At 40.2% G+C, this 17202-nt stretch overlaps 1 protein-coding gene across 7 annotated transcripts in view; it reads right to left on the bottom strand.

Annotated features, from left to right (window-relative positions):
- CHODL (chondrolectin) overlaps positions 1–16633 on the bottom strand; it is a 30662-nt gene extending 14029 nt beyond the window's left edge. For 3 of the 7 annotated variants that reach the window (XR_010318713.1, XR_010318714.1, XM_003410327.4), the window contains exons 1-3: positions 15984–16610; positions 2088–2397; positions 1569–1726 (exon numbers count right to left, since the gene is read on the bottom strand). Coding sequence is in view for 3 of the 7 variants with exons in the window: in XM_003410327.4 (XP_003410375.1) it covers positions 1569–1726; positions 2088–2397; positions 15984–16062 (547 nt within the window). In the remaining 4 variants the exon portion in view is untranslated. Of the gene's footprint in view, positions 1–1568; positions 1727–2087; positions 2398–3632; positions 3735–15677; positions 15841–15983 lie in introns of those variants that run through there. The other 4 variants (XR_010318715.1, XR_010318716.1, XM_064273124.1 and 1 more) reach the window with 4 other exon arrangements.
- Positions 16634–17202: the final 569 nt, after the last annotated feature.

The raw sequence follows: 17202 nt of genomic DNA, 5'->3' as shown, positions 1-17202 counted from the left end.
AAAATAAAGAGAAAGAGCGTAAGTACATAACAGATTTAGCTCTTCAAAGGCTTCCAAGAGTGTCATGATGGATTTAGCAACCAAAGGGGGTTAAAGAATAAACTCACCAGGGATGGAAATATTTCGCTAATATACTCAAGAGGAGGATAAATATAAGAGAAGGATAAGTCTAATCCAAATAATCCCTGTGCTTATGCTTTTATGAGAAAAGGAATCATGTAATTTCAAGAGAGTAATGGAACCAGCAGTACTCAATTATATTTGCCTCTCAGGAACACATATTATGAGGTCAAGCAGACGGCCCTTCAAAAGAGTTAAAATGCCACTTCCAAACACAGAGAAGGCAAAAAACAGCAAAATATCTCGAAGCCCAAGTACCTGATTTGAGTTTCTTAGATGATCAAAAAAAAAAAAAAGTTTCCAGAGTTTTGATTAGTTTCTCTTTTGGACAAATATCCAATTCAGTTGATCTGTCCTATTAATTTTAAACCCAAACCCAGTGTCATCAAGTCGATTCTGACTCATAGCGACCCTATAGACAGAGTAGAACTGCCCCATAGAGTTTCCAAGGAACGCCTGGCGGATTCGAACTGCTCACCCTTTGGTTAGCAGCCGTAGCACCCAACCACTACACCACCAGGGTTTCCGTCCTATTAAAAGTAATTCAAATTTACCATTTCAACAGGAAACTACACTAGTTTAACTCAGGTCAGTACAATCTTCCCATTTGTGGCACGTGGCAACAAGTTGGAGACTTCAAACAAAAGCTAATTACCTGTTGCCATACAGTTGATTCCCACTCTTGGTGACCCCATGTGTGTCTGAGCAGAACTGTGCTCCACAGGGTTTCCAATGCCTGTATCCTTATAGAAGTAGATCTTTAGACTTTCTTCCAAGGAATTGCTAGATGGATTAGAACCACCAATTTTTTGGTTAGTAGTGGACTGGAAATCTTCACTACCAGAGACCTTAAAAGCTAACTAAAGAGGCATGAAACGAAATAAGGATCGTAGGAAGAACGTATGTCCCAACTTTTACTCACCATGCTGTAATGAGCTATGATCACTCTGACTTTCACTGAGGACCACATGCCAAGTATTATACCATGAAGTGATAAGCTAACGTTTCAGGAGAAAGTTTCTTTATACCCTTAAATTCACAGCATAATTATCAAAAGAGCTATTGCTCAGATGTGCAAACCTACAAATGCTTTGGTGACTTATACCTACTTCCCCTCTATTATGATAATGTTAAAAATATTTAAAAAATAGATATTTATTATTCCTAAAATCTGTTTACAAAAATACACAATTTCACTTTCATATTAGAAATGACTCTTCTCTCTTAAAGATACCACTCCAGATGTGCCTATGTCCTTGCTTCTATTTAACTCAGCAGGCAGTTTGCTCTGTGGCAGATATAGTGTGCCTCAGTACACTGAGTGATATGACGAGCTACAAAATAATTCCATATCTCATAGCAGAAAAACAAAACGAGCCTAAAGACAAAAAATCTAGTATGAACGAGTATGGATAGAATCTACTATACCTACTTATAACACTTCCTACCTGGTTCATATTTGCAGATATAATTGTGCTTCATATTGCACCTGTCATCATTCCACTGGTAAAGATAGGGACCACCAAGGCCAGGATTGGCAGTTGGCTGATGATACATCACAACACACTTTTCACTTCCACAGGAAGGTTCATCGGTGTACCAATTTCTGCAAATACACAGGAATAGAAACAACTTAGATACATGCCTTCTAAGTGACTTTGCCTGTCCTATTCTAATACCCTCTACGTGTAACAGAACCTCCATTTATCCTTTATAGAGTCCCCCAGCCAGCCAGTCACTTCTGACTTATGGCGATCCCATGTGCATCAAAGTAGAATTGTACTCCATAGGGTATTCGATGGCTGATTTTTTAGAAGTACATTACCAGGCCTTTCTGAGAAGGCATCTCTGGGTGGACTGGAACCTCCAACCTTTCCATTAGCAGCTGAGGGCATTAACCATTTGCACCACCAAGGGACTCTAGAGTCCCTCAGAGCACCATTCAACTTCTTAGGCTCCGTACTCACCGGTACTGGGAATGGCTTTTATCAGACCACTGGTAGAGATCTGGGCAGGCACCAGATGCTTGTCCATCACCATTTCTCCAGAGTCCTATCCAGAAATCACCATCAGAAATCCCTGTTCCTGGTTTTGTGAGATTTTGCAACATGCTTTCTATTAACTTCTGTTCTGCTTCATTCTCAAGAGTGAGAAGGGCCCCCCCTTCACTCTCACAAGCTAGGCGTGCCTCCTGGAAGCTCACACGGCTGGACAGCTCATGGAAATAGGCCATTTTGTAGCAGGGATGCTTTAAATCAGCAAAACACACCTTTTGCCCTGAAAAGAAGATGCCGATAAGTAGATTATCTGAACTATATTCACAGTGCTACTAAGAATTAAGATTAAAGAACCAGTCAAAACAGGAAATTGTCTATCAAGAATGCTTCTTCTATTGAATTATGCTGTAAAATTTATTTTCTAGCTTACTACTTTCAATTTATAAAATCAGAATGGTCCCCAGTAAACCTGTAACAAACTTTTAAATACAAAACTACAAGGAAATTTTGGGGTAAGAACAGTCATATTTCTTCTGGCTTAGGTTTTTAGAAACTGATTACAATAGCAAGTGAAAGTAGCTAAAGAAATTTCAGGTGTATCCACAGTTAAGTGAGATAAAATGGCAAAATTATGAAAGAATAATAATAACAATTCATAAAATAACTTAATCATTAAACACAAGTAAAGTAAAAAAATAAAATTTTAATAAAGTGTTATGAAGAAGATACAAAGTGGCAAATTTAAGGTGTAAAGATCTGTTTTTATTGTGTATATCTGAGAGCAAATACATTAAAATTGATAGCTCATAGAGACCAGAACAAAGGTAATTAAGGTAATGAAAAATTAGTCGATATGGTATTATATTAGAAGCGTCAGGGTAGACTTCTAGAGTACTTACTATCTTTGAGAAAAGATGTCATTACCAATTCTCTGAATATTTTCTAATTTTACGGAATATTGTATATGAACTCCAATCTCTAAGCCAGTGTCTTCTCTCTTTTTACAAAGACATCTCAGATAAATCAAATAAAAATTCCCAAATGTAAAATAGAAAACCAAGTACATAATCAAAAAAAAAAAAAAAAAGGAATGTATTCTAAGTGTGAAAAAAAAATCTTGATCTGATGCTTAGAGATCAGGAGGGTCATTTTGGGTCTTAATAAAACCATATATATATGTTCATAATATTATATATGTGTACATTGCAGTGTACAGAATTTAGCTAACTCTACCTTCTTCTCCCTTTAACCACCAATCATGCATGTGAGATTATGGGGACAATTTCCAGAATGGTCGTGCTGTTTTGTTTCACATTAGCTTTTTCTTTGTATTCGCCTCTGGTCTCTGCTGTCAACTTTTAAAAATGACCACAGATGCCATCTCTGTCACTATTCCTTATCCTCACCCTGCTGTCCATAGCCTCCATTACTTTCTTAGTCTCTCTCTGATTTTAGTCCAAACTTGCCTTGAACAACAGACTATCAGGTATTGTATGTAAAATTAAGTCCACTTACTTTAGGTTAAGAAATTAAGGCATAGCTTAACGCTCTCTAAAATTCATCTGCATGAATATTATTCTTGTTGGGAGTGAAGGTCTTTTTCATAATGTTTAACTTTGTAGCCAATCAAGAAAGTTGTTAGAAGTATGCGGTGTTATTGTACTTAAAATAGTGGCTAAAAAAAAAAAAGTATTCAAGGTTTGTATCTTAGTTACAGTATACCACACTGTGAGCCAGCATCGGTATCACACTCATTCCCCCCCAAAATCAACAATTAATGACCTACAATGACACTCAGAGGCAGGAGGGAAGAGAAATCAGCGGAAGGCCATTAACCTCACATCAGTATTTGAGTGACGGACATTCAGTTTCTTGACACAAGCTGGGAAGAGCCAACTGATCAAACAGCAGTCCCAGCAATGCAAGCCAGCCAGCCAGCTGACCTCTCTGTCTCATTAATGGTGGTCTGGACCCAAGAGGAAGACACTGAATAACATGAATGAATCGACAGGCTACCCAAGCTAATGCTTAACGAAAAACAACCTTTTAATATGAATGATACCTCCAAGAACTGATCACAGGAAACTGGAGTTAAAGGGAAAGGCAAATCAGCCTGAAAATAAATGATCTTTTAGAGATGACCAAGGAAGTCCCAACAGCTGACTCTAATACAAATGATATATTATTTTTTTTAACTTTTTTCTAATGTATTCTGAAGTTATGTGATAATTTCATTGTTTAAAATGATTGTTCCTGGCAATAATCTAACGATGCCATTGTTATTGTTGTTAGGTGCTGTCGAGTTGGTTCCGATTCATAGTGACCCTATGCACAACAGAACAAAACACTGCCTGGTCCTGTGCCATCCTTACAATCCTTGTTATGCTTGAGCCCATTGTCGCAGCTACTGTGTCAATCCATCTCATTGAGGGTCTTCCTCTTTTCCGCTGGCCCTCTACTTTACCAAGCATGGTGTCCTTCTCCAGGGACTGATCCCTCCTGACAACATATCCAAAGTATGTAAGATGCAGTCTCGCCATACTTGCTTCTAAGGAGCATTCTGGCCCCACTTCTTCCAAGACAAATTTGTTCATTCTTTTGGCAGTCCATGGTATATTCAATATTCCTCATCAACACCACAATTCAAAGGCATCAATTTTTCTTCGATCTTCTTTATTCACTGTCCAGCTTTCATATGCATATGATGCAATTGAAAATGCCATGGCTTGGGTCAGGAGCACCTTAGTCCTCAAGGCGACATCTTTGCTTTTCAACACTTTAAAAAGGTCTTTTGCAGCCGATTTGCCCAATGCAATGCATCTTTTTAATTTCTTGACTGCTGCTTCCATGGGTGTGGATTGTGGATCCAAGTAAAATGAAATCCTTGACAACTTCAATCTTTTCTCTGTTTATCGTGATGTTGCTTATTGGTCCAGTTGTGAGGATTTTTGTCTTTATGTTGAGGTGCAATCCATGCAGAAGGCTGTGGTCTTTGATCTTCATTAGTTAGTGCTTCAAGTCCTCTTCACTTTCAGCTAGTAAGGTTGTGTCATTTGCATAATGCAGGTTGTCAATGAGTCTTCCTCCAATCCTGATGCCCCATTCTTCCTCACATAGTCCAGCTTCTCAGATTAGTTGCTCAGCATACAGATTGAATAGGTATGGTGAAAGGATTCAACCCTAATGCACACCCTTCCTGACTTTAAACCACTCGGTGTCCTCTTGTTCTGTCCAAACTACTGCCTCTTGATCTATGTACAGGTTCTTCATGAGCACAATTTAGTGTTCTGGAACTCCCATCCTTCACAAGGTTATCCATAATTTGTTATTATCCACACAGTCGAATGCCTTTGCATAGTCAATAAAACATAGGCAAACATCCTTCTGGTATTCTCTGGCTTCAGCCAGAATCCATCTGACATCACCAATAGTATCCCTAGTTCCACGTCATCTTCTGAATCTGGCCTGAATTTCTGGCAGTTTCTTGTCGATGTACTGTTGCAGCCACTTTTGAATGATCTTCTGCAAAATTTTGCTTGTGTGTGATATTAATGATATTGTTCGAAAATTTCCACATTTGATTGGATCACCGTTTTTGGGGAATAGGCATAAATATGGATCTTTTCCAGTCAGTTGGCCAGGAAGCTGTCTTCCATATTTCTTGTGAGGAGACCTCCAAAGACAAGTGAGCACTTCCAGCACGGCATCCATTTGTCGAAACATCTCAACTGGTATTCCATCAATTCCTGGAGCCTTGTTTTTCACCAACGCCTTCAGTGCAGCTTTGACTTCTTCCTTCAGTACCATCGGTTCCTGATCATATGCTACCTCTTGAAATGGTTGAGCGTCGACTAATTTTTTTGGTATAACGACTCTGTGTATTCCTTCCATCTTCTTTTGATGCCGCATGAATCTTTTAATATCTTCCCCGTAGAATCCTTCACTATTGCAACTCGAGGCTTGAATTTTTTCTTCAGTTCTTTCAGCTTGAGAAATGCTGAGCGTGTCCTTCCCTATTGGTTTTCTATCTCCAGCTCTTTGCACATGTCATTATAATACTTTACTTTGTCTTCTCGAGCCGCCCTTTGAAATCTTCTGTTCAGTTCTTTTACTTCATTATTTCTTCCTTTTGCTTTACCTGCTCGACGTTTGAGAGCAAGTTTCAGAGTCTCCTCTGACACCCATTAAGGCTGGAGATTTTTATGCCTATATTTTTTAAATAAGCCCTGTTTCCATTTTCATCTTTTATATCCTTTTCATATTTCTAAGCCTCCAAATGTATCTCAACTATGTTCCTTGAAGGAGCCCTGGTGGTGCAGTGGATAAGTGCTCAGGTCCTAACCAAAAGGTCAGCAGTTCTAACCTACAGGAGAAAGATATGGCAGTCTGGTTCCGTAAAGATTACAGCCTTGGAAACCCTATGGGGCAGTTGTACTCTGTCCTATAGGGTAGCTATGGGTTGGAATTACCTCGATAGCAGTGGCTTCGGGGTTTTTCATGATATATTTTTCCCTTGAGTTTTAAATGTGTTCAATATTTTACCCCAAGAACTTTCAGCCTTGAATTAGATTAAAATGCTTTCAAAATGTTAAACTTGTCCAACAAGGTTGTTTTGCAAGATGTCAAATTAAAAAAAAAAAAAAAAAAACAGAATAGACAGAGGTTTTAATGAGTAAAGATGATTTCTATGTAACAAAGCCAGCACACATTCAGAGGATGTGATTCATATGCTAAAAAATCATTGTACATTACCTTTAACATATTACATAGACCCTTATGTATATTATTTGTTGTATTTGTTAGGTGCCATTGAGTTAGTTCCCATTCATAGTGACCCGAGGTACAACAGAATGAAATGTTGCCAGGTCCTACACCATCCTCACAATCGTTGCTATGTTCGTGCCCACTGTTGCAGCCACTATGTCAATCCATCTCATTGAGGGTCTTCCTCTTTTTCGCTGAACCCCTGCTTTACCAAGCATGATGTCCTTCTCCAGGGACCGGTTCCTCCGGACAACATGTCCAAAGTATGTGAGACAAAGTCTCGCCATCCTCACTTCTAAGTAGCATTCTGGCTATATTTCTTCCAAGACAGATTTGTTTGTTCTTCTGGCAGTCTATGGTATATTCAATATACTTCACCAATAGATATTATATATATTAAAAATAGGTGCAACACAGATTTATATGCAGTGAGGAAACAAACTGGTGATGAGAAATTAACTCACTCCTTAAATTAAGATAGCACTTCTAAATAAATCCATAAGAGAGTTGTGCCATATGGAAATTTCTAAGAAAATTGTTAGTCTGTAGAGAACACTAATAAAAGAAAAACCTATAGGCAGGGATTATATTTAAAATCACTGACTAGTACTACACAGAGCCTGGGCTTTGCAGTGCCTCAGCCTTGGCACTCTCTGTGCCAGGCATTATCCCTTCGGTTGTAGATGCATGGTACAGAGGTCCCGAGAAAGGGGTTGGAAATCGTGGAGGACTCCTAGGGGTTCAGGACAGAGCCTATTTACCAGCTGGGCACAGATGTGCATTAATTCCTAATACAGCCAAACTAATGTGTACTGTTTGAATATCAGCCATGTCTACCGATTTTGAATTGTAAAGCCTCTTGTTTTTAGTTGCCGTCAAGTCAATTATGACTCATGGCAACCCCACGTCTGCTAAATAGAGCTGCTCCATAAGGTTTTCAAGGATGTGACCTTTCAGAAGCAGATTGCTGTGCCTGTCTTCCAAGGCACCTCTGGGTAGGTTTGAACCACCGACCTGTGGGCTAGTAGTCGGGTGCTTAGCCATTTGCACCACCGAGGGAAGCTGCAAAGTCACTAACCAGCGGGTCATATCTGGCAAGGTAGTTTTAAGGAAATTATAGATGCACTGCAAAATTATTCATGGCTTATATGTAATCAGTGAAAGCTGACAAAGTAAATTTCTTTACACCCAATTCTATGTTACTACTGATTTCCACCTTATTGTGCAAATTTGGTCCAAGTTGCATCAAAATCAGCAGAAGTTGAACCTCTTGCCACCATTTGGCTGAAATAACAGTGAAACTCTAACAGCTGGGAAACAAATGTTGCCCTAATTCCCAGAAAAGTTCTGTGAATGCAGACCTTCTAGAAGCAACTTTCTTGCTTCTGTAAAGGCTAGTCTTCCTGGAGAACAATTACAACTACTTCGTTTCCCACTCTGTGGGATCAAGTGAGGAACTTTCCTTTCCCTTACTTTAAAATCTTAAATTCAGATCAATTCCTCCATAAACTATTTTATGGAAGAGATACATATTCTATCCAAGAACCATATAAAACCAAAAAAAATCCAAACCCGTTGCCGTCGAGTCGATTTCTACTCATAGCAACCCTACAGGACAGAGTAGAACTGCCCCATACGGTTTCCAAAGAAAGCCTGGTGGATTTGAACTGCTGACCTTTTGGTTAGTAGCAATAGGTCTCTAACCACTATGCTACCAAGGTTTACAAGAACCATATAGTAGTGTTTATTCCACTAAGGTTACATTTTTATCATCTGACAATAATCTATTTGCTACTATATTTTGGAAACCCTGGTGACATAGTGGTTAAGAGCTACGGCTGCTAACCAAAAGGTCGGCAGCTCAAATCCACCAGGCACTCCCTGGTGGGGCAGTTCTACTCTGTCCTACAGGTCGCTATGAGTCAGAATCCACTCCACAGCAACGGGTTTGATTTGGGTTTTGGACAAGATATTCTCACAGAGCACTGGTGGTACCATGGTTAAGAGCTACGGCTGCTAACCAAAAGGTCGGCAGCTCGAGTCCACCAGCTAGCTGCTCCTTGGAAACTGTATGGGGCGGTTCTACCCTGTCCTATAGGGTTGCTATGAGTTGGAATGAAGTTGATGGCAACAGGTTTGGTTTGGTCACCTAGCATCTCTATTAAGAAACACCCTTTGATAGTTGGCTTATTCACTGAGAGAGAAAAGTCCCAATCCAGAAGTCTACAAACAGTGAGGAGATCCCAGAGTATGTTGGGAAAAATGAGAGAGTCAGAGATAATATATATGAACCTATTTTGTTAACACATCCTTAGCTAAGTAATTCTTAAATCTAAAAAGTATTCCATTATTTATGTTCTTTCAGCACTGCAGTTTCCGGAGCCACAAAACAGCACAGTCGCCTTTAGTATTTTCATCACACTCACACACATGCATATACACACTCGTCTACAAACACATTCACACACTTTTATTTGGAGATAATTCACTGTGTTCTCCACTAAAATAAGCATTCCTATCACCGTTACAGTTAAGATTCTGCTACCATTTCCGTGAATAGATTATTTTGTCTTTTTTTCTTAGTCACAGAAATTCTTTTAGAGCTAAATATTGGCAGCATTTAAAAGTTTTGGGCAATGATGTAAAAGCTGGCCCAAACTCAGAAAGTCATGGCAGCTTACTATTTCTTACTGAGTAGAAAAAAAGAAATCAATGATTTGGTTTTATTTTGCTTTTGCTTAATAATTGTTGACTTTCTGATAGTTGAGTTCTCAGTTATGAAAGGAATATAATTTTTCTTAACCGTTACACTGTAATCGTATGTTATCATTATTACATGAGCATTTTATGTATATATATATAGTGTTTCTAAAAATATATATGAAAGATATTTTATGAATTAGTGCTGTTCAACTATGATACACTATAAATTGCAAAAAATAAAGCCATACAGGATCTTCGGCTATGTCTCCACCAAGCCAGGCTGGTAGAACTTTGGACATATTACTAGAACTCCAAAAACTGATTGTTCTTTATCATAATACTTTCTTACTCCCCTCAAAGTTACTCTGATAAAAGTATTGGTACTACAATACACAGGATGACTTGACCTCTGATAGCAACGCCAATTCATTTTAACTAAAAGTAAGGGAATGTTATTGATTCTAAGGGCTCTTGCAGTGTTCAAAATCTTATATCTGCTTCTTCAGAGTTTTTCTAATAAAAGTTTTTTATGGTAATAAAACTTTATTGTTAGGATAAAGATGTTATAATGCAAGTAATTGTACAGCGCACCATTGCATGATGATGGAATCCACTTTCTTACATTGGGTCAATTGATGAATGGTGGTAGCAGCTGAAAGCACTACTTCTTTACCTGAGAAACACTATAAGCTTTCTGAGAAGAAGATGAGATTCATCTTCTTTTTTTTAACTCTAATATTTAAAACTGAGATCTGAACAAGAAATGGTAAACCAAGTAACTATATATTAAAAGTTCAAGCATTGAATCAAAAGGCACTTGTTTCAAATCACAGATATACATCTAAATTACGATACCTAGGGATCACTGGAGCCCTGGTGGTTCAGTGGTTAAGAGCTCAGGCTGCTAACCAAAGGGTCAGCACTTTGAATCTACCAGCCACTCCTTGGAAACCCTACGGGGCAGTTCTACTTGGTCCTATACGGTTGAGATGAGTTGGAATCGACTCAACAGCAACGTGTTTGAGCTTTTGGTTAGGGGTCATTACTAAAACTCTCCTGATCCAAGCTTTCTTACCTAAGAAGCGAGAGTGATTATAAGTTTTAAGGAAATAATGATTGTAATAATAGTCTTACATCTATCAAGACTTTACAGAACTTCACTGCTAGCACAATCCAAGCCTCTGGACAAAGCAAGAATTGACGACCTCTCAGGGTGATAGATGGAGTTACTGGGTGGTGCAAATTGTTAATGTGCTCATCTGCTAACTGAAAGGTTGGAGGTTCGAGTCTACCCAGAACACTTGAAAAGAAAGGCCTGGAGCTCATTTTTTAAAAATCAGCTATTAAAAACCCTACAGAGCACAGTTCTACTCTGACACACAGAGGTTCACCAAACCACTCAACAGCAACTGGACTTTTTGGTTGTGGTTATTTACCTACCCCCTACCCCCTGATTATAAACTTGTTGCCTCCAGGCAATTCTGACTCATGAAGACCCTACAGATAGCTAAATGGCCGATGAATTACAAAAAGTTGCCTTTTCCTCCAGGTGGCCTCAACTTCCGGCATAGAACTTGCCAAAATGAGCTCCCTCTCATAGCCTCTTGGCCTGTACCTCCATGCAGACACAACCTGCACAGCTGGATTTTAACCCCTTTATCCTCCCAGCAAACTATGATGGGAGTGCTCTCATCCCATTTTAAAAACAAAGCAAGAGGGGGCATAGAAAATAATTTACACAAGTTTGCGCAGCTCCTAAGTGGAAAAGATGGAATTCAGAACCAAACAGCAGCTCCACAGTCCATGTTTTTAACCAGAATTCGATGCTGACTCCATGTATGTCTCAAATATATTTTTCTAAAGCGAAAGATTTCATGAAGAAAGGGATTGATGATATATGCACCGTGCATGTTAACCGAAAAAAAAAAAAAAAATCAGTCGTCAAGTGAATTCCAACTCATGGTGACCCCATGTGTTCCAGAGCAGAACTGTGCACTATAGGGTTTTTAATGGCTGTGATCTTTCGAAAGTAGACTGCTAGGTCTTTGTTCTAGGTGCCTCTGGGTGGATTCAAATCCCCAATCTTTTGCTTAGTAGTAGAGCACTTATCCAGTTTTGCCGCCAGGGACTCCCCACCATGCATGTTTTCAATGTTAAAATTATTAGCATCTGGCAGTTTTTGATTACTTAGTAGCTAAGAGATGTAAGGGTTGTGTGCTGGGAACTTGTAGCTAAGCAGGTGTTAGAGTTTCTGCTACAGAATGTTTAGATACACAGGTAATATTGGAATGCCTTCTAGCCCAGATTTTCAGACCATATATGACCTTGATGATTTTTTTTTTTATGCAGCCCTTTTTATTTACCGAAACAAGGCTCAAATTGAATTTTTTCCCAGTTACAAACAGTATAATTTTAGTCATGTTTCCAGGCCTCGTTAAAACACCAGTAATATGTTAAGAGTCAAAGTTAAAAAAAAAAGAGTCAAAGAAACAATCTCGCCTGGCAGGCATGCAGATCTATCCACCTGTATGCTAAGTGCCTAGCACAGAAAATCTGTTGTCGTGGAGTCCATTTGGACTCCTAGTGACCCTATAGGACCGAGTAGAACTGCCTTATAGGGTTCCAAGCAACAGCTGGTAGACTTGAACTGCTGGCCTTTTGGTTAGCAGCCAAGCTCTTAACCATTGCGCCACCAGGGCTCCTGGCCCAGAAAGCAGTTGTAAATAGTAAACATTACCAGTGAGAGCATCAGGCTGGAGTTCCCCTTTGGACTCCTCTCTATAATATTGCCTCTTTCCTACTGTGTAATGTAATAGATATTTCCATCCTCAGGAAAAAAAGAGTTAAAAAAACAAAACCATAAAATGATGGCAAACAGCAGTTGAGGAATAATGGCTATGATAAATGTGTAGTTCACTTAATGACTAGTAATAAGATTAATTTCTTCCTTTCTTGCCCAAGAGATACTTAAAGTAATTGCATCTTTGAAAACTGCACTGTCATCACGTTATGCTTTTGATGATGTCATGGAATACTGTCATAGGCTGGGATACGCTCAGCAGGCTTTCTTGTCCATCCTTTGCTATTATACTATTCTATTGGCTACTGGTTACCAGCCATGAATTTGCAATATTCTCTTGTGTCTGCAGGATAAAAAGAGAGGTCTCTAAATTCCTTAGTCTCCTAAATAAAATGCATGTCAATTTTAATAAGTTTAAATAATGCATACTAAAGTGTCTGGAGAAGTTTGGAGGTGCCATGCAATACGCCTAATGCCATTTTTCAACAAAAACAGGTTGGGGATCCCTACGGTGCACATTAAAAAGTAAAGGAAAAAACAAGAAAAGCAAACATTATTCAACTCACTTCAAATGTTTAAAAATATCAGCTGCTCTTTGAACATGTCCCCCCAACTTGGAAATCTGAATTTTTAACTCTTACTTTTTGTATTTATCCATAGTCCATAAATAAAATCCTCTTCCCTTTGTCCTGGTGGTGCAGTGGTGAAGAGCTCGGCTGCTAACCAAAAGATCAGCAGTTCAAATCCACCACCTGCTCCTTGGAAACCCTATAGGGCAGTTCTACTCTTTCCTTTAGGGTGGCTATGAGTCGGAATGGACTTGACAGCAGCAGGTTTCGTTCTTTTTTTGAACCTTTGTTCTAAGGAAGATGTTGTAACCTACCAGTCACTTCATAAAATTAAGTTAACACAGCTCTCATAATTCTCTACAGAAGTGCATGCAACAACAACAAAAAATTAGTCCAGGTCTAAGATTGTAAAAGTAGCTCCCAAATTATATATACTTTGATTATGACCAGATTATCACATTTATGCATCAAAAATAATTATGGCCTTTAATGTATAAAAGATAAAAATACTTTTTTATTTCTGCTAAATATTATTAAAACTTATGATGCTGAAGTAGTTTGAAATGCTATTTTTTGTTAAAATGTTTTCACTGTATTTATAAATAAAGCTCCTGAACTTAAAAAAAAAAAAAAAAGTTGATTTATTTAAAAGTATTGGAAAGTATCTTGTTGAATATCTCGGAGTACTAAAGTGAAGAGTTATCTATGGAAAATTATTTTGTGATTGCTTGTCTTTTTTTTTTTTTTCTGGGACAAGTGATTTCGGTATCCTGTCTCTCCTACCAAAATTGCTTTGTTGAAATTTAATAAATGGAAAATATGTTCCATATGTTGTAGGGTATGGTCCTAATAATGGCCCCGCAGAGCTTGTTCCAGTCCTCAGACATGTCAGTAGGGATTGGTCCCCTGGTGGCATGAAAAAAGTTGATGCAACATTCAGAACTTAACATGGACCAGACAGACATTGAGACCCGTTAGGAGGTATTGTTTCACAAATGTCAAGTTTTAGGCTGCCCTGTATTCATGCCATTATGACTAAAATACATCTTTAAAAAAAAAATTCTTTAAAGGATAAAAACCATAAATCCATTTATACGTGGTTAAATTTCAATGTGAATTTGTATGGCCAAAGACAATTAAATTATTCACAAGAAAAACATAACTTAGTAATTATTTCAATAGCAAGCAAACATCATCATTTACACTAAATCAAATAGATCATGTTCAGTTAATTAGAAGTTTTCCAGATGTCACCCACAAGATGCCTATAAATACTTCATCCAAAAACACAACAAAAGATGTAGAAGAATTTATGTCGTAACAGAACACAAACTATTCATCAATAATTGTCAAGTTTTATATTTCCTTTAATATTCTTTTTCTTCCTTGCAAAGTTTAAGGCATCTAACAAGAATACACCAAGATGATACTACTTAAGTCAATGGGGTATTTCTACTTGTTTAAAAAACACTTTGCATTCAGAGCATGGTCTCCAGTGTTTATCTATTTGTATGAATGCATCTGATAAACACGAAGGCTGGCAGACAGGTAATTTACACATTCAGATGGGACCGTATCAACTTCGTCTTCACAGATAAGTTGGGGGGGTAGGAATCTGTAAAAAACCCTTCTGTAAATCCTATTCAACATTGCAGGTAAAATCTCCATTTTATAAATAGAAACAGCCTGATATTCTTCCTAAATATGCAAGCTGCATGTATTTCAACATGACATTTCATGATATATTTAATCCTAACGTCTCCCGAGGACCAAAACCAAAGGTTAGCGGAGAGTAGTTGGTAACTAGACATTTAAGAATTGTATTCTGAAGATACAGAACGTCACAAGTTGCTGAGGGGGAAAATCAGTAACAATGAAGCTTGATAAGCCAGCTTCGAAAGGTCTGGCTTCACAACTGATTAAATTACTGTCGTCTGTCATTTACCTACTTCTAATGACACCTGTTACACAGATTTACAACATGTGAAAAGGAAGTGATGCTTTTTAAATTTAAAACAAAACAAAACAAAAAAACTGTCCACCCTTAAAACACATGCCTTAAAATACTGCCAACAAATATTCATTGTAACACCTTAAGGAGCAAAGCAAGAGGTCTCAATAAGGGTAGCTAGGCTCAACCTCCGGGAAGGCCCTAGTCCTTCACTCTAGGCTACTGAGAATCTACATCTTTTTTAGAGACCTTCCCAAAAAGGAAGGGAGAATGAATGTGGAATAAATTGCTCAACAACAGGACGACGGAAGTTGAAGAAAAAGAAGAAAAAAAAAAAAAAATGAGAGTGCTCTGGGAAGACAGACTCAGTTGTGCACCTACTGGGTGCACAAACCTGCAGTTGTTACCATGCCCACTCAGCCCAATTCTGGCCAACTTCATCTGCTGAGGTGACCTCAGATCTGGAATAAGGGGTGCAAAGGAAAGGCGTCCGTTTATGCTCAATGACCAGTCCCCTTCTCTTTGTCAGTCCGCCTGAGAACAAAGGCTTCGTGTACAGGGGGCCATGAACGACTCCACCCCATCCCACCCCACCCATGGAGCAGCTCTGGTCTGGGAAATCATCTAAGTATGGTGCAGAGACAGAAGCCGAGCCAGGCCAACAGGGGGTGGCATTTCTGCATTGGCTCTTCTGTCTCTGGGCTCCCTCTGCCTCCCTCCTACCCCACCCCTTTTGCAGGTGCCAAGCCCTGCCCAGTGGCCAACTCTCTTACAAAGTGGGAATGACTCCTGGAAGCAGCTGTAGCAGCTCACGATGTAGCAGAGCTCGTTCCGGAGCTATTAAACCGGGCGTTTCAAAAACATGTAAACTTTGGTGTGCGGGGCGCCCAGAAGAAGGGCGAGGGTGGCGGGGGGAAGCGTGCGAAGAAGTGAATAAGACAGTTTATTTCTCCCCGCCTTCTCGTGGCCACCAACCCAGCGCAAGTTTCCCTGCCCTCCCGCGCCGCCTCTCGCCCTCGCGCGCGCCCCACCGTCCCCTCTCCCGGCTTGATCGCCCGGCAGGCGGCCCCGGGACTCACCGCTGACCACCCGGCGGCAGAAGGCGCCGTGGCCGCAGAGCAGCGCGGCGCCCAGCAGCAGCCAGACCACGCGGCTCATCGCGGCCCGCAGCAGCAGCGGCAGCAGCAGCAGGTGTTAGGCGGAGCGAAGGCGGCCTCTGCCCGGCGCAGCCTGCGGATCTAACCTCGCAGCCTCCCTGCCTCCACGCTGGGCTCTACTCCCGCCGCCCGAGCCAAGCTGCCCGGCCACCTGCACGCATCGCCTTCGGCCCCGACCTGCCTCCAGGCGCGTTGGTGCCGCGCGTGGGTGTGCTTGGCTGAAGCGCAGTAGCGGTCGGGTGCGCGTTTGGGGAGAGGGGAAAGAAGGAAGTTAGTGGGTCCTGTATCTGTCCCAGAGGTGAAGAAGGAGCCCGGGCTTGGACCTCACAAGCCCTTTTTGCTCTTTTCCTGGCCTCTAGCTAGTGGGAGACTGAGCCGGTGCGCCCTACTCGCGTCTCTTGCAGCAGCAGCAGCTCTGCGCTGAAAGCGCCGCCTTATATACCCACAGCCCTAGGATCCTGCCCCTTGCTAGTAATATTGTTTAACTGCTTCATCTCTCTTGCCAGGAGGAGCATCCCAGCCCCTCCCCTATAAACTGGAGCCACTTTGAAAACAGTCCAGTCAGCAGCCCCACCTTCCCCCTTCCCTCCTCCCACTCCCCTCTTCCCATTCGCTAAAAGACTTGATACTCATTTGTGTAAAATGTGACAGCTTTGCTATTAAACTCTGGCAAAAGTTGGATCCATTTGGTTTTCTCAAAGATTAATGTCTACGGGGTTGCCAAGTTGTGGGGCCTTTCTCTTTCTGTGCTAAATTGCCTGATCATATGTATTGCTAGATGCCCGGCACTAGCCACTATTATTTCGATGGATTGGAGAAGTGGGAGCCAAAATCTGCTTGGTGAATTATGTAATGTGGCAGGTTTTTCCCCACCTAGATTCTTCAAATAGATTACTTCCAAGCAGGTTGTTTTGACTAAATTGCCAGAGGAGCAAATTGAGAGAATATTTGCAACACCGTTCTCCCAACTGACTTCAACCTCAGTACTTGCAACTTGAGAGAAAACCATCAACACAAAATAAATATTTGGAAGACTTGGGAATTTTCTCTACCAAAAATATAATGTGTTTATTTGTAACTATCTATTTGTGACCTCTGGAAACCCTGGTGGTGTAGTGGTTAAGAGCTACAGCTGCTAACT

The sequence above is a fragment of the Loxodonta africana genome, chromosome 20 (assembly GCF_030014295.1).
Source record: "Loxodonta africana isolate mLoxAfr1 chromosome 20, mLoxAfr1.hap2, whole genome shotgun sequence".
Taxonomy (NCBI): Eukaryota; Metazoa; Chordata; class Mammalia; order Proboscidea; family Elephantidae; genus Loxodonta; species Loxodonta africana.
The sequence above is the reverse complement of the archived record's forward strand: the minus strand, read 5'-3'. Positions and strand labels throughout refer to the sequence as shown.